Source organism: Morchella importuna (genome assembly GCF_003444635.1).
Source record: "Morchella importuna strain M04M26 chromosome Unknown Morimp01GS001, whole genome shotgun sequence".
Lineage (NCBI taxonomy): Eukaryota > Fungi > Ascomycota > Pezizomycetes > Pezizales > Morchellaceae > Morchella > Morchella importuna.
The window spans coordinates 3,287,909-3,305,023 of record NW_025763398.1 but is presented as its reverse complement, the minus strand read 5'-3'; the positions used below and the strand labels follow the sequence as shown (position 1 = coordinate 3,305,023).

At 45.3% G+C, this 17,115-nt stretch overlaps 5 protein-coding genes across 5 annotated transcripts; 3 read left to right on the top strand and 2 right to left on the bottom strand.

Annotated features, from left to right (window-relative positions):
• Positions 1 to 27: 27 nt before the first annotated feature.
• On the top strand, positions 28 to 1,076 carry LAJ45_00829 (uncharacterized protein; the record flags this gene model as incomplete). The annotated part of the gene is made up of 2 exons (XM_046110428.1): positions 28 to 643; positions 709 to 1,076. 2 exons carry the CDS (start codon positions 28 to 30, stop codon positions 1,074 to 1,076), a joined length of 984 nt encoding a protein of 327 aa, XP_045977121.1.
• Positions 1,077 to 6,939: 5,863 nt separating this feature from the next.
• On the top strand, positions 6,940 to 8,088 carry LAJ45_00828 (uncharacterized protein; the record flags this gene model as incomplete). Its single annotated transcript, XM_046110427.1, has 5 exons — positions 6,940 to 7,174; positions 7,260 to 7,425; positions 7,492 to 7,601; positions 7,657 to 7,742; positions 7,816 to 8,088. 5 exons carry the CDS (start codon positions 6,940 to 6,942, stop codon positions 8,086 to 8,088), a joined length of 870 nt encoding a protein of 289 aa, XP_045977120.1.
• A 1,629-nt stretch (positions 8,089 to 9,717) lies between these two features.
• LAJ45_00827 (uncharacterized protein) lies at positions 9,718 to 10,268 on the bottom strand (the record flags this gene model as incomplete). The annotated part of the gene is made up of 3 exons (XM_046110426.1): positions 9,718 to 10,037; positions 10,105 to 10,140; positions 10,208 to 10,268. The coding sequence occupies 3 exons, from the start codon at positions 10,266 to 10,268 to the stop codon at positions 9,718 to 9,720; spliced, it is 417 nt and encodes a 138-aa protein (XP_045977119.1).
• A 1,963-nt stretch (positions 10,269 to 12,231) lies between these two features.
• LAJ45_00826 (uncharacterized protein) lies at positions 12,232 to 13,597 on the top strand (the record flags this gene model as incomplete). The annotated part of the gene is made up of 5 exons (XM_046110425.1): positions 12,232 to 12,279; positions 12,358 to 12,366; positions 12,652 to 12,926; positions 13,004 to 13,285; positions 13,366 to 13,597. 5 exons carry the CDS (start codon positions 12,232 to 12,234, stop codon positions 13,595 to 13,597), a joined length of 846 nt encoding a protein of 281 aa, XP_045977118.1.
• Positions 13,598 to 13,888: 291 nt separating this feature from the next.
• On the bottom strand, positions 13,889 to 15,380 carry LAJ45_00825 (uncharacterized protein; the record flags this gene model as incomplete). The annotated part of the gene is made up of 4 exons (XM_046110424.1): positions 13,889 to 14,433; positions 14,494 to 14,841; positions 14,898 to 15,194; positions 15,254 to 15,380. The coding sequence occupies 4 exons, from the start codon at positions 15,378 to 15,380 to the stop codon at positions 13,889 to 13,891; spliced, it is 1,317 nt and encodes a 438-aa protein (XP_045977117.1).
• Positions 15,381 to 17,115: the final 1,735 nt, after the last annotated feature.

Sequence of the window (17,115 nt, the reverse complement as noted above, 5' to 3'; positions counted from 1 at the left end):
ACAATCCCCTAAGAACCAATTAAAACCATGTCTTCTGTCTTCAAATGCAAGCCAGCCATCTCCAGAACAAAATTCGAAAATTCACCTGTCGAAGCTCTCCGCTTTCTCGACCTGATTGATATCTCAATATGGGCGAATCCTCCCACAGATGATTCTGTTATTCTCGAAGCCATCTCAGAGAAGATTGGTACAGAGTCTGCTCGAGTTTGGTACAATGAATTGGCTGGTACTATCTATCCCCGCCCTCTTACACTCGATGATTTCCGCCAGGCACTCCTGAGAGATTATCATGTCGAGAACTATCAGGCTGTGATGGCACGATATGATGATGAACGCAGCTACTTCAAGTCTCAGGAATTCCTGCTCAAGGTTAGCTATCATGATTCGATTGAGGGATTACAGGACAGGATCAAGTTTAGGGACAGCAAAGCACTGGAAGACCAGCAGAATTTCAACGAATTAGCGGCTACGCTTGAATCCATTATTGCGGAAAAGGACGCTAGAATCAAGGAATTGGAGTTTAGGCTCCCTGAGACCGAAAGAGCAACTAACGTTGCTATTAACCCAATCACCATGTTTGGGAAGAGAATTGAAGAGGCGAGGAGGAAGCTTAAGGAAGAATTAAAAATTAAAGAACCTGAAGGTATAGTTTTTAATCGAGTTTAACTCTATGAACCTCTATCCTAATGCTAACAGAACTACGTCTAGTTGCTCAACATGAAATGACATCATGCTGTCATACCAGCCCAGGGGTTCCCTGTAATTGTCCAGATTCTCAGGATCACACGCAATTAGTGCGTTTCTCAGCTCCTAAAGCTTTACTCACCAGGTCTGTCCAATGGCATGGCCCATCCTCCCTTGAAAACATCGCTGAGCCAGCCCCGAACCCCACACCCCAAAGAGAGAACTCAGTAACCCGGCCTCGCTCTTTTCTGGATAATATCAGGTTCAACAATGGCGGCAGGGCATTTTCTCCTCGCTCGTCAGTTACAACTACCACAATAGATGGTTCAGTTTCAGTCGACTGCGATGAATTACAGGCTGAGTGGGACAAAGAATTTCCGAACTCGCCTTAATTTTTCTAACATATAGAAAAGTTGTATCGATCAATGGATCATAATCGCCTCAAAAAAAAGATTTCGGCTTCACTTATAAAGATTTAAGAAAGACAAGGAGGAACTAATCTGTTCGAATTCTCTGAACCAAAAGGTGGTCCTCGGAGGATGAATATTAACTTTTTCTCGAAATCCTCTAAAAACTGACCACGCTTGCAGTATATATACTACGGTATATGAACACACGCATACATAGCTACAATTTATGCACTCCAATTGCGCATATACATTGTAAACATAGAAAATCACTCGACCTCTTCCTAAGGATCCTGCTAAGATTACTCTCATCTTGATATCAATGTTTCTCTTACTGTAAAGTACCATATTAAAGCTACGTTTCTAGTAGAGATTATTCCGGGAAAAGCCATTATAATAATGACGCGGCGTTATCGCTCTATAGCAGAATTGAATATTACTTTTACAGGCTCCTGAGGAATAAGCTTGACGCTCAGGTAGAGCAAACTAGTAGAAATATGAAAGATAGGATTCTGCCGATTTATCGCTGTGATTAGGGTGAGAGGCATGAGGATACACGTATTGACGGCAGCTAGCTAGCTCCTCTAGCTAATCGTCCACTGCCTTTCAGATGGCAAAACTATACTTCTCCGCCAACCCCGGCTCTCCATGCGCTTCGTTTGGTGTTTAATCCATACAAAGAGTTGAAGAATCTTGTGGATAGTAGGCCTATCTGTCTCTTCACCCACCACCACACTATGATTGATGCAGTGGACGGAAGACTGCAACACGGGCCGACCTCTGCTAAACACTCAAAACGTCGTCCACCAATAATCACATAAAGATTGGTATCACTTTAAGCCATTGCTCCTGATGCGCTGCAAATTAGGAGGCCTTCTGTTTCAGCTTTGAAGACCAATGTTCTTTGGTGAGTTCTCCTGATTGATTATCCCCTAAGCTCCTGCGGATCCCTATCCAGTCCCCCCCAAACGAACTTAAGAGCTTTGATGTAATACTAGGGATTCTGGTTGTATCCTCCCGAACAGAATCCCTGGAGATTATGATACGGCACAGTTTAATTATCAAGCTGAATGGCGTTGATGTTCATTTTGTCAGCTAGACTCATATCAGTACAGTAATAATAGACTTAGCCTCAGCTGAATGCAGATGTCAGCCTGCAATCTGTCAGTCAGCCATAGCCAACGTTCCGCATGTTCGGTGTTCGGGTTTCGGTGTTTCGGTAGCATGGCCCGAGGCACTGCGGTCGAGCTTAACCGGCTTCTCGGAACCCGGCGATGTTGTGGTTAACTCCTTCTCTTTCACCACCGGGATATTGGATGCCTTAGCATTCTGTGGTTATGCTTTTGGGTGTTTTCGATTGGGCATTCCGCCAGCGGTGGATAAACGCGTTTATCGCTGAAGAACCAGTCAGATATTCACGACGTGGATTACATTACTTACATACTTTGTTGTCTCCGGTCCGGCATAATACCATCTTGAAGCTCAAAAAACGACAAGATTGTAGATAGAGCACATATCTGCCAACACTCTTCTTAACACAGCAAAGATATGTAGTTTTCTGCGAGCTCCAGAATATCTACAACAAATATGCCCGGCAGTTGTTCAATGTCGGACGGTAGCGCGCCGGAATGCGGGGATCTTTTGGTGTCTGAGGGTAACCACCGGGATATTTCCCCAACTGTTGATGTTGGGGTGGTCATAGCTACATTATACATAACATATGTAGCTACTCGACATTCATCAAGGGTTTCCCCGCTATTCCGCAAAAAGCAAATAGCAACCAATATTAACTGTCGCGTTGCACAATCTAAGGGACAACACCGCGTAGGCAAAAGCTATGACTTTTGGATCATCTGCTAATCTACACTTGTGTTCCAGGAAATCTGTGGGGAGTGAATAAACGGGTGATAGATCAGATATTACTGTGTAGTGGGGGGTTCGAATTCTCCTAACTAGACGAATAAATCAAGGCTGAAAAAATCTTCTTCATCCCTAAGTACTAGGTATCTAACCCCACAGAAAATACATCTTCGTCATGTGAAAAAGTCATCTGAATAGTGAGACATATGCTTTCCACTTCCAACTGGACTGACAGGATATATGCTTGACAGAAACGAGAAACCTGGCCTCTAGCAAGCTCCACTAGTGAAGCCCTTCGGTCCGGTCCTTAATGAAGTGTCAAGCATTACCCCATCTTTCAGAATCCCTATAGGGTTATGGCGAACTGCAATTCACGTATCTCGTACTTTGACTTTTGCTTCTTCCTCTGGCTGATGATGATGATGTTATTATTATGCGCATATATCTGTTTTTACACACTTCTCGACTGGGGACCCTGCTGATCACCCACGAAGTCCTCGGGCCGGCAACTCCTGTCGAGTTGTATTTATGCGAAGCAGTGGGGAAAGTGTGGGGTGCATTTGAACCTTTTATTTGCGTTCATCGTTGCCGACAGGCAATGAGATGTTGTCGGCTGTTCATGGTTACCATAAACAGCGCTGTACCTTGTACGAGTGATTTCTCATGAACCCTATCAAAACGAGCTTTAGGAGAGAAATGAGACCCTGTGCATGATCATATGACACACGTCTTTTTTTTCGACCCTTGGAAGGTTATGGAGTATGTAAGTACCCAGATGGATGTAAGTAGAGCAGGTACAGTAAGTAGACCACTTTCGAATGCACCTTAGGTGGCTGTTTCTGGATTCCGACGCAGTTTGAGGGAGAAGAGGCGGTTTGGGGAGGTGTTACTTGCCTTGCTGTGACTGTCTGCGAGGTAGATCAGGCAAGAAAATATTCTATTAATTGGTAGAGAAGAAGGAGTATTCAAGTTAGGTCTAGCCATGCTGCCTCCCTGCCTGCTTGTGTATGGAAGCGGATGTATTCAAAATACAGAGTGTTAAACAGCAGCGACGCAAGTGGCTGTTTACTCCTAAGGGGGAAAGTGATTGGGGACGTCACCTCCTGTGTGTTTGGCTAGGAAGTAGGGCCAATGATTGTTTCCATACGACAGCCCGCGCCCGCCCGCCGCTCCACTGTACTGGGACCCAGCCTCGATTCCGTTCCGATTCAATCGGGCGGTGGCTTATTGGCTCCATGCTCCGTTATTGTACATACCCGTCAGATCCTGCATCTCCGATTCAACGGCCGTTTTTTGAATCGCGGAAAAACTCGAGGGGCGTTGTTTATTTTATTTTTTCCTCTTTTTTTCCCGGTGTGTGTGGGTGGATTGGGTGGATGTGGGAAACAAAACAAATACTTACTAGATGATGCGGGCTAACTCGGCTCGATCACCTATGTATGTATGTATTGTAGCGTGGTGGGTAGGGGTGATAAGGCTGTAAAACGAAACATATCCATCCAAGATGTGATGTAGGTGAGATATACCCAGCCTCTGATCATGTTGCGCCGCTTTTTGGCTTCTTGAAGTGGGTATGTTGGTCCATTAGGGATTGCAACACCCTGATCAATGCATGTTCCTCCGGGCCTACTATGGAAGTACCTATGATAGGTACATGTACTGCTCTACGAAACTTGACTCAAGAAAATACTCTACCAATACAATTGAACCCGCTCTTCATACGTGCTCTACTCTAGAAAGCAGTCATATCAAGAAGGCAGGGCCCTTGCTACATCCAGTCGAACGAGACAAAAAAGCAACGATGAGGAATTTAGAGTGCATTGCATTATATCCGGGAGGGAGCTCTTCCCAAGGTAGAGAAAATAGGGGGGGGGCGCAAAGGTTCCAATTCGAGTGACGCGTGACACGATGTTGGATCTGGTACGGATATCGCGAGTTTGAAGAGAAGGCATCGCATAGAGTGTCGTGGAGGAGGAAGATAGGCTGCGTGGTTTGCCCGCCCGCCCGCCAGCCGAAGAGAGCGCCGCGCGGGGTAGTTGGAGGAGGAGAGAAATACATACAGTAGCTAGAGTACATAGGGAGAGAAAAAAATATTTTATCGACTCGTCTCACTGGTTGGTTGGTGGGACTTGGGTCTGTGGTGGGGTTGAGAGCTAGGAGGAGGAGAGGTACATGTACCTTCTGCGAGTACGGCCGCGGTAGATACAAAACACCAAAATTCGTGGTGCGCTCCTCCCCATGGCAACAGATGTCATTCGTTACTCAGGTGATGCGGTGGATGATTCGACGGGGAGATCTCGGAAATGAATTTGCTCGCGTGCTTTCATAGGAGACGCCGGGGACGCCCGCTGGCTTTCCAGAAAGTCAACCTTTGTAGAGTCTAGCTACAACTCATCTGTATACTCCTACATAGTACCTGATACATGTATCTATCTCGACTATCTTGATGAGAATACTTGCACATATGTATTTACGTGGCTGACTGGTTGCGTTATATCTCATGTCAATTGGACGAGGGAGGGTCCTCGTGCAAAGGAGAGGACTCGCGGCAGTCGCAGATCATGGTGAAAATCATTTCTCTTGCAGGCCATTTTTTTTTACATCTTTCTACTACTTTGCTTTTTCGTAAATCAAAATGTTCCTGGGTGTTGTAGTAGGCAATCCTGTTTGAAGCGGGTATTCGAGGATGTTCTGTCGTATACGTTCTGCGGGTATCCATGTGAGGGGGCGAGTCCAAGAATATTGAAATTGTGTGGACCTGTGCTCGACATATCTACATGGTACTCTCCCTAGATTATACGCTATGTATACTCATGATGCTTCCTAGAATATTTTCCGGAGGCGGGCGTTATGGGCGTATGGGCATAAAATCCGAGAAGGCGTCTGATGTCGGTCGGGACAACAAGACGTTGGGCCCTTGCAGGCGAGTTGACTGGGGCCCTGGGGGAAGGTCGAGGGCAAGGGAGCGTTGAGTCTTAGAAATTGGGCCACTCTCTCATTGGCTGACGATGATGGGTCAGTTTAGGGTATGCTTTTGGGCACGAGCGACAACGCTTACCCTAGGCCTGTCAATCGAAACAAGACAGTGGGATGTGCGGTGGGTGTTGGTGGGGTCCCGTTTGCTCCGGGGGGGAAAAGTTGGATCTTCTGTTTCAATTGCTCACAAAAATTATTGTTTTTTTTCTTTCTTTCTTTCTGTCTTCCTTCCTCGTCCTTCAGCCTCCTCCACACTGCGTCAGTGATATCCAATCGAATACCTGCCGACAGATTGCATAATTACCTGTCACATAAAACCCCCTACTTGACGTACTCTATTAGGTACGATAGGAGAGGTGTGGACAGTACATAGGTACATACATACATGTGGTAGTGACTCGAGAGACGGTTTTATTTAGGACTGAGACCTGATCTCTCTAGTAACCCTTTTTGGACGTGAGATATCCATACATAAAGTAAACTTTGTCCCCCTCCTAGATCTTCTCATTCACCGCTTGCCCTGCTCTACAGCCCTCGCTTCCATAAATCCTCTGTTTCAGCCCCATCATCCAGATCCCCCTACAACTTCTTATAGAACCTCAACACATCCCTCTATTTCCAAGAATATACACCTTCTAGTTGTGGATCCACCAAACCAAGCAGGACTCACTATACCAATCGTCGTTCCTCTACTCTGGAAAGAAGATTTATATATCTAGCATCTACTCAGTCTCCATTGTCATCACACTATTGAATACCGGGTCCCGTATCTCGGAGAGGCGCACTCTTTCCTGTTAGGTAAGTTTTAGTTGTTTACTCTTTCCGGCCTTAGAAGTAGCTTCTACCTCTAGCGCAGAGCTCCCCTCTCTCCCGTCAACCACCATTCATACCTCACCTTTATTCCATTCTAACAATATCTTCATCATATACAGTAACATTTAAGGAAAACTACACACCTTTACATCAAAAATCAGGTTATTTCACCATAAAATAAATGCTATCATCATCAGCCATGTTCAACAACCACGAGCTGGCTACATCGCAATCTATTACCAAGAACGTTGTCACTGTCAGAGACAGTCAGACCAAGTCAAAAGAAAATGAGCGTGTTAACCATCGTATCTCCTCCATGGATCCAGAGCGCCCTACAATTCGCATTCGTTCGAACTCCTCAACTAGAGTTGAGGACCTCCCAAAGCGTTCAACTGCAAACCAAGAGATTGGGCCCGTCAAGAAGAAGGCTGGAGGTAGAGCTCCTATTTTCTTCCAAGTCCCTAATTTTTAGATTGGAAGATGTGAGCTGGTTCTTACGCTTGTACGTTGGTGCTTTAGCTCCTGCTGCCCCGAGAATCCTCAGAAGCATGAGTGTTTCCCTCAACGATGGATTCGCCCCACCTGCCAACTTTGCGCTTGTTGGCGGCGGAGGTGTCTACAGGAGCAGCTTCCCCAGAGTGGAAAATTTTGGATATCTTAGGCGTTTGGGGTTGAAGAGTGTCCTGTGAGTATTTTTGCTTTGAAAAAGGTTGTTAGGAATCTACAGTTGCTGATAATTGTCGCGTGACAGAACACTTGTTGGGGAGCCATACCCTGAGGAGAACTTGAAATTCATGAAGCAGTGTGGAATAACCCATTTCCAGATTGGCATGCCTGGAAACAAGGAGCCATTTGTGAACAGTGAGTACTCTGGAGTAAATTTTGGCCTTGAGTGTATTTTCTAATAATCTATTAGTTCCTGATGAAAAGCTATCTGCCGCTCTAAAGGTTGTCCTTGATCGTCGCAATCACCCAATCCTTATTCACTGCAATAAGGGCAAGGTATTTGCCCACTTCTCTTAAAAATGGCACGATGTCAAATCTGTGCGACATGGATATTGACCTTTTTATTTAGCACCGAACCGGTTGTGTTGTCGGCTGCCTGCGCAAGCTCCAGGCATGGTCTTTGACCCTTATTTTCGACGAATACCGTCGCTTCGCCGACCCCAAGAGCCGCGCGCTCGACCAATTGAAAATCGAACTGTATAAGGAAGAAGCTTGCATGGGTATTGCAAAGCAATGGGGTTGGATGCCGGAAATAATGACTGGCGGCGGTTGCTCATATCAGGAATGCACTGACGGGATTGGTGGATGTGGATGCGGTGGACTAGAAGTCCAGGCTCTATAACATCCAATCTCAGAGGTGTCGTTTCGTTTGGTAAAAAGCAAAGATTTGTTTTGAGATCTATGGGGAAATCTGGGGAAACGATTGTTTTTCTGGGTAACCACGCTTCGGATTTCAAAACAAGCTGGAAAAAGTTCATTTCTGATTTTTTTGCCCTTTCACATTCCCCTGGGTTTGTGGGGTGGACAATTGTTTGCCTTTGTACAGTGGGCGGCATTTTTTCTTAGACCTCCAATTTGCCCCCTTTTAAGGGAGTAAATAGGTTTTATTTCTTTTTCACGTCATCGCGAGGTGACGTTTGGGGTTATATTTGGGATTTCCTTTCGGGTTTGATGGTTACGTTGGTTCTGGAGTTATTATTTATTGGTTATTGAGTTTATTAGAGTGGCTATGGATATGGTTCTGGAGGAAAGTGTTTTCTCTGGTGGATAGGTGTCCTGCGTGTCTTCTCTTTATTACTTTTGTACCACGGTTTGAGTTTGGGTTTGAGCACAGCATACAGCACAGCATACAGCACAGCATACAGTACGGCATATAGCAGGGTTGTCTCGAGAGGGTTCTGTACAATTATTAGCAACCTATTGCATTTTATACACCCTTCTGATACTTGTGACGAGTTGGGATCGGGAAAACAGAATAGGATCGTCCAAGCAATGGTTTTTGAAGTTTGTCGGCCTCTGATCGCGAGGCTTACTGGTTGCGTCAAATCTTTCTCTCGCGTGACCAAAGATTCAACATGGAAATTGAGTTCTGATTTCTCGGAGGAAAGCGGGATGGGATCAAAGACTCGTCATCAAGTGTTTTTTTTGGTGTTTTGTTGTCAACAACGTCACTATATGTCTTCTGGATGATAAGTGCTGGAACAGACGAAATTGTTTCCGACAGTGATACAGCATTTGAAGCTACGTCGTTCTGTCTCTATCTTCTCTTGACTGTTTTTTCTCGAGGTTGCTGAATCAGCTGACATTGCAATCCAAGTCTGTTCCGGCAGTCTCGGTCTTATTTCATTGGGTTTCAGTGATCTGTTCTAGGCTTACTTTGCATGCTTGCTTCACAGTTCCTACTGTTCCTGGCCATTCGGGCATTGTATCCCTAAGCCTTACTATATGAACTAACCCCCCAAAATAAAATCAACAAAAACGCATGCAAATCAACCCCAACCCACTAACTACACTATCTTCCTTTTTTTTTTTTCGGGAGGTTTAGTGAACACCATGATTAATCGACTTCGCTTCCAAGGCTTGCCGCGGCAGCTGCAGGTGATGATAAATACATTTGTAGATGTAGCAGAAATTTCTCGCGGACCTTCCATGGCTCTCACGGACAACGAGTTTCTAGGACCATGTGATGTAAACGACTACTACACTACAACCTAGTGTCTTCCTTGGCCGAAACATATTCACTTTTTTGGTGCTGTAACCTGGTTACGCACATATCTGGGACCGGGTTGTCGGTGAGATTCTATGGTAGGTTTAGAGCAAGGTTGGACCAAGGCAACACTAATGAGGTCAGAAGTGAATTTATATGCTTTGTTCTTTTAAATACAGTCAATAATATAAGAAGTTAAAGAAAAGGGTATCTAATAAACCCTAACCCTGGTAGTTTGCCACAACTACAGCCTTGTTCTATGATCTATGAGCTCTTCTCCTCCTTGGGCCTCGACGTATTAAAGTAATAGTTTCCGTGAGTGATTGCGTTTACAGCTGCAAAACCTGCGACACCCAGTGGCAATGGGTTCCGTAGGCGTACTAGCTGCTTTACGCTCTTGCGCACACCATTTACCATGAGGTAGAGGAATGACCAGGCGGCGGTGGTACCGGCGCCGTCAATTGGTGCATGGTCGTAGGTCATCCAGCCTCCTATTGCCATGGTGGAGGAAAAGAGGAGGAGGGTCCATGGCCTTGGGAATAGTTTGGCGTTATGTTTTCGAGCTAAAGGAAGCTGCGATAGGACTGCATCGTGTCAGATGAATGTTTTTTTATTTCAGCCCCATGTAGTGAGGGGGAGGAAGGGACGCACCAGCTGCGGAGAAAGCCCATGCTGGAAGAGGGGACTCTGTGGGGTTGCGGCTCTGTTGTTAGTTTGGGGAGACCCCATTTAGGTGGGTGGGGTAGATGCATACCAGCGTAATCTCGACCGTGAGAATTGAGGAGAGATCGCGCTTGGTGGAGGATTTCTGACATGTCTGAATATAGGGTTTATGGATTCTGTATGAGTTGGGGTTGACAGATCTACTTTTTGTTTGCTTTTCGCGGACCAGCCGTTTACAGGTGCATATGATGTCATTGGGAGGAGATATTCGTAGTTTGGCGCGGCTGTCAGACTTGGGGAAATTGGCGTCGTCGGATTAACGTTGTTCCTTAATCTTGAGATTGACATCCAACCACATCCTTCATACCTATCAAGCGAATCAGAGGTCGTTATCAACATCGACGAACGACCCTTATCAAAAATAAAAGACATCAATAGAATACCAGGATCACAATTCGCCCGCCTATCAGGTTTTGCTAGTGACTGTTCTTGGAGCCTCTTGCACATTCGATAGACAGCCCTAAGGCGCCAGGAACCAAGAATCATATGGATCGATAATAAAGCTATAAATTCACCAATCTCTACCAAACTGCCGTCATCGCACTATTTCGTCCGTACTTCACCGGCCTTTTTTCAAGCGCTTTCATTACTGAGTCTCCTAGACTTACGTGGCTCGTGGGTCTAGAGCTCAACCGTGATTCCTGATCATTTACAGATTCATACGATTCTGTTGTGATCGAGGAAGTTGAAGTCTGTGCCCCCAATTGCCACGACACAAAAGGTTTAAATTCCCTTTGAATACTTCTCGGGCCCTAATTGGACTCTTGTATATCAGGCAAGGAAGCTACCCGGGTCGAAAAGAGCATCAAACATAACCGTGGCGCGAACCTGGGACGGGCCGAAGATAAACGCGGGATAGCTTTCTGATCCCGCCCAAGAACCCGATCACTCTAGGGTTCCCATCTCCTGCAGCAAGGAGAAACTGGAGAATTGACATGTGATAAAGTGATTCTACTCGACACGTTTTTTAAAATGCGCAGATCATTTTACTGGGGCCAACAACGTTGGCGCTCTGGACTTCTAGCCTCAATTGAACGACAACTCAGTCAACCATTGGAAAAAGTCTAATTGACAAAGTGATCCCGCATTGTATGCGGTGTATTGTTCTTTGGATCGTTTTGAAAAAGAGGGATTTGATAAGGTCAAGGGGAGAAAGGAAATTTGTCAATATCAAAAAAAGCCAATGTTTGCTGTCTTACCAATGTTTTTTTTACCCGTTCCACAAGGCGCAAGCCGCAGGACTTAGGTACCCTTTGCCCTCGATCGAGATCACGGGCTAAGCATTTATTCCGTGTCTATCAAAAAAGGACCCCGTACGTACTTACTCCGCTGAGTTCCCTGCATAAGCCCTCCACTCATCTCAAACATGACATGATGGGGCATAAAACAAGATCTTGATGACTTGCATCAGCTGGACACCTCTCCAGCACGATATGTACGTATCAGACTAGTCGACTATATTGAGATGGGCGCATCAGTCTTCCCTTGGATCGAACAAAATGGTAACGGATCAGGGCCGGACATATCTATGTGAGCCGGTCGGTCCGCTGCGAGGAATGATTTTAGCCTATGCACACGTGAATAGTGCAGATTTTGGGAATTGGCCATTTGCGACGTAGTTAGAGAGGTCATTTGTGCCAAATGAGTGGGTTGGTTACAACAGCGATATTCCTGGGGGAAAGTGGAGTGTAACATCTGTTTGGCTGGGTGAATCAAAATGGATTGCAGGTATTTGTTTACAGGTAACGTTTACTATAAACAAAATCAATCGCTCACAAGTTACACGTCCCTGAGCTCTGGCAATTGCATATCGTTACTCTACATGGACACATACATACTAACGCTATTTGGACTCCTTTTTCTTTTTCTTCTTTTTTTTTGCCTATTGAAAGATGCTGCTAATTCAAGACACGTTGGCTGTTGAGACGTCTGGAAGTTATGTTCAAGGATCGCCTCGATCGGAATGTATTACTGACATCTTTTTGACAATCCTGGGGGGAGCTTGCAGGAACTAAGCGTCCGAATACAGGTATTCTAATGTACACAGGCGCCATTATGTACAATCTATCCGATAACGTTATCTTTGCGGATGCGGACATGCAGGTCAAGTCCAACCCATGTTCACAGCTAGTCACTCGAGCATCGCCGTTGTTATTGGTTCGTCACTGACTTTATACATAGTACCTACACGTAATTACTCATCGAGCTTATTCCAACCCTCATCTCATCAAACAGAGGCGTCATGATAAGATCAAACTGTAAAATCGGAACTTGGGCCTCTCGGTAATGGCACCTAAAGTGGAGGTGCCTTACTAATATCTAACAAGGCTTGTGATTAACGCTCGTGATATTTGATATTGACAGTAAGTGGTGATTCGGGTGACCAATGGGAGTTCACTCACACCCACATTTGTTTACAGAGGCTCAAAAAGCAAGCTACGAATCTAAACTTTAGCACCCCCGCCAAGATCACAGATCACTATCGGGTCCGTGCACTTAGCGCCAATCTTGAGCCTCACCTATTCATCCCACCTAAGATCTCAACCGCCGACATCTCGCAACTCGACATCACGCGAGCATATATCAACTCCAGTAACAATGTCAGGATCAACTACAACACCAAGACGTCCGCCGAACGTTCCTTTCTTTCTAGTTCCCCCAGAACTATTTTCAATAGTCACAGATGCCGCCCCCTTCCCTATCTACCGTTGCTCCAGTGTGTCCCCCGAGAACCGACCTTTTCTTAAAACGTATAGACCTCCTCACCTAAAAAGCAATTATATTGCCAAAATTTCAATTTGCTGACAAAAATGGGGGTTTTGTGCAGTTTAAATCTTAAAACCATACTTTCTCTTACTGCCGAGAAGCCCTCGAAGCCACTCCGCGCCATATCGGAGGAGCAGAACTTGAACTTGGTCCACCTCGGGCTCTGGCAGCCTCGCAATCTGGAGGCTTCCCAGCCATTATCAAAGGGCGCGGTTGAAAAAACGTTACAATTACTCACTACCGACAATCTGCCGGCCTTATTGGTGGACGGAGGTCATGGGATTTTTGTGGGCGTGCTGAGAAAGCTCATGGGGTGGAACCATACTAGTATAATTCTAGAGTAGTGAGTATCCTATAGGTCCCGAATACCAGCTATCATGAACGGGAATAGAGGAGGAGGTAGTGGTAGCTAATGGGACGCAGTCGGTCCTTCGCAGGCAACCATCCGAGATATGGAAATGAGGAGTTTATCGAGATGGTTGACACTTCGCGGATTAATATTCCCGAGGGAATTGAGTTTCTAGCTTGGCACGGTCCCAAGAGCAATGAAGAGGACAAAGAGGGGGAAAGTGAAGGAGGGGGAGAAAAGAATAAGGGGGAGTCAAAGGATGTGGGGGTTACTAGTCGTTCTCGAGCTGAGCTAGTTAAGAAATAATTACCGAACTAGCCTAGTATCTATATACCCAGGAATGTTTCTTATCTAAGCTTCAAGTTTTCAAGTTCGAGCATAAACCTCTTTTTTATTATACATAGAAAAAAATCATATTTTCTCTTACCAAACGCCGCCACCGGCCCACCATTTCAATTTTGCTTCTCCGGAAAACATAAATATCGAGCGAGTTGGTGATATATATACCCCTATCCTGATCTAAAGAAAAGTAATTCCCCATTCCATAGTGCAAAAATATTCAGGACAAACGCAGCAAACACCAGCATGTATCTATAACTACTTTTTATTCCTTTTCTCCCTTGGCTTATTCGCGTCAACGTCTTCCATCTCACTTCCCAATTCATCCTCTAGGTCCACACTTCCCTCATCCTCACTCCCCATATCCTCGCTCCCCTCCGCATCACTCTCATCATTGTCATCATCACTCCCCCCTTCGCTACCACTGCCTACTTCCTGACCGGGGACATAGTCTTCCTCCTCTTCGTCCTCAACATCAGCCATGGCCTGTTCCAATGCACCCTCATCCCCTTCTTCACCATTGACCTTGAACTCCTTTGCTCGTCTTGCTTCGGCCATAGATGCATCGTTGAGCCGGTTCTTCTTGATATAGGTATCGATACCCGTATATTCCTCCTGGTCGATCATTCCAAACTCGATTTCGTCCCCTTCAGGGGAGGATTGGGTGGCGACATGAATAGATAAGTTGAAGGTACGTTTGGTAATTGAGGTATATGAAATTGAATTGATCGCCGCGAACGAGAAATAAGCTAATGGTTTTCGGAATGTCCAGACAATGCCGGTACGGAGGAAGAAAAGGTAGCCTGGTGATTTATTAGCTTATGCATACTTAAAATATCAAGAATATCAGGGAAAAAAAATACCATCTTTGCTCCCACGGTGAGCCTTGACATGAAATGCCTTCTCACCCTTCCGGTGAGATTGGGGTAAAGCTGAGTAGAATACAGCCTCAACGGGCTCCTGCACCACGGCGTTTGATTTGGAAGCTTTAAGGAGCGCGTTGAAAGAGTCAACCAGTAGTGACTTATAGCTCGTTGTATCAAATCCGCGACTCATCTCATCTCCGGTTGCGGTCTTGGGTGCGCTGTCCGGGATTGTGAAGACCAAGGCGTCCGCATTCCCGTCTCCAATACCCTCCGAGCCTTCGGGGAAGACACAGAAATTCCATTGTCGCGCTGCTTTGTCCGGGACTGGAAGACATGATACGTATTCTGTGGAATATCATTAGCTGGCTATTATATCGGGAAACAAGGGGTAGGTAACTAACTGATGTTACCCCATGAAACCCCGAATTCCGTCACCCCCGAAGCAGCACCAATAGCGCTCATGCCCCCTTCCGTAAGTGCCAAGGTGAACTTCTTCCTTTGTGGAACTGAAAAGCTAATCTCATTAACGAGCAATACTTCTTTTCCAGCGAATGTGGGAGCTTCAGCTTCATCGGCGGAGACATCATTAGAGACTTTCCGCTTCTTGACTGAAGGCTCTGGAGACCGGTCTACTGGTTTCAACGTGATGATGTATTTCCCAATGTCGTGAAGGAGAGTAGAGTATTTTGGGTCCTTTGCTATAGGTGATAATGTTAATCAGCTATCTCAATGAGTTGAGAAGGGGGTGGGATAGTACCGAGAGCATCGCGGACGGAGGTGTTTAGGGATTTCTGTGTAGTGGTGGGGAAAGCTTGGTCAATCCAAGTGGTATCGGATAGTGATAACGCAGCCATTTTTTCTTCCTGCTTTTTCCTAGGAGGCATTATTGTTGTGAGTTATTTCTTGGTGGGTATAATTTTTTCTTCTCGTGGACCTTGCTTTTGGTGATGGTGAGTTGTTGAGTTTTGGCTGAGGTTGGTTGGTTGACTCTTGGTTGGTACTTTAGGGGAAGAACTGACTACCAGTGTAAAGAAGGTAGCCGCGAGTGCGCGCTTGAGTGGGAAGAATGTAGGGGGGCCCTGTGGTAGGGAGAGAGTTCACACGTGTTGATAAAGATGGGTACACGGACCGGGGGTTAATATATGCGTATACACTTGGAACCGTGTGGACTTTGATGCTACTTATGCGGTGACGGTTTTTGTTTGTTTTTGGTTTGATCAGCCTTGTCGCGGTCGAAGGAGCCTCGTGGTTATTTTATCGCCACGCGATAGGTATATTGATCATTGTAGGTATCTTGTATGATACAGGAATCAGGTACAATGCAGTGCCATGCAGCAAGACAACTGCAAAGTTGCTAACAATTGCTCTTTAGAAGATAACTGCATGTAGATGTAGACCGCAGTCTTTGATCATTTTAGTCTTTAAGAAAGTAGTTGATTCTTGATAAGCTGAATGTAGATTGTTAGCACAAAACAAATTCAAGGGGTTATCTTTTGAGGTACAGATGTTATAGAAAGCTTGCTTGGAGATCATTGTTCCCTAACACTGGAAGCTGTTGATTATTGATATCACTTATACTTCTTTTGTGATCATAAAATTGGATACTCATAATAGATACATCAATTCTCAGTACCACAAAATGGATATTAGTACATTGATCTAGCACAATGATATTAGCACATTGCTTGGTTCATCTTTACGCCTTGTTACTCTATTACGTTCTAGTATCCTCTTTCATTTATATAATATCTACAGGAACAAGACTCTGGTCAGTCACAAAGCCCATTGCCTCTAAAGACAAGTAAAAGGGCCTTGAAAACGCGGATCATTTGCAACCGGCTGCTACACCCGCATCTACGAAGGAATAAGGTTTTCTTATAATATCAAATTAGGAGTGTACTAGCTTACCCCATACAAATAGAAGTAACCACAGGCTCATTTTTCACCTATTTTAGAAACCGTTCATTGTGAGCTCCCCCTGGACGTACGCGCGGCATGTACATATAGCTATTCCGTGGGATTTCTCAAATATCGGGTTGAAATTGGCCTCGATATATGGACAATGTATTCCACACCCTGCATCTCGAGAATGAAACTGAACAGGGCGTAGATAAAAACGAGAGAGAGAGGGGTATATAGGAAGTCGAGAGCAACATAATTCCCCATACACACACACACACACACACACACACAACGAGCTTGTGTGTGGCTCATAGAACCTAGCCATAGACCAGTACAAGACGCGGACCGATAGAAGCATTGGAGCCTCAGATAGGCCGTATCAATACCTATATATATATATATATAGTCAGTCTATCTGAAAGTGAGGTTTAAGCCAACATAACTTAAGTCAACCTATTTCAGTCATTCCTGAGCTTATATTGATATCTTTGGTCGAGCTCCGCATACCTTAGCCCCTAGGATCATGATATAAGAGGATCCAAGGTTTTATCCGCTCCGAAGGAATAAATATATAAGACGGAAGCACCAAGGCACCCACACTTTCAGAAGGAGACTTTATATAAAATACAGTTCCGTCAGGGTCGTGGATTAAAGATAAGCACCGATTGTGGAGCTTGGGGGAAAAGTGGATTATCTCGATATTTCATCTAACATTCA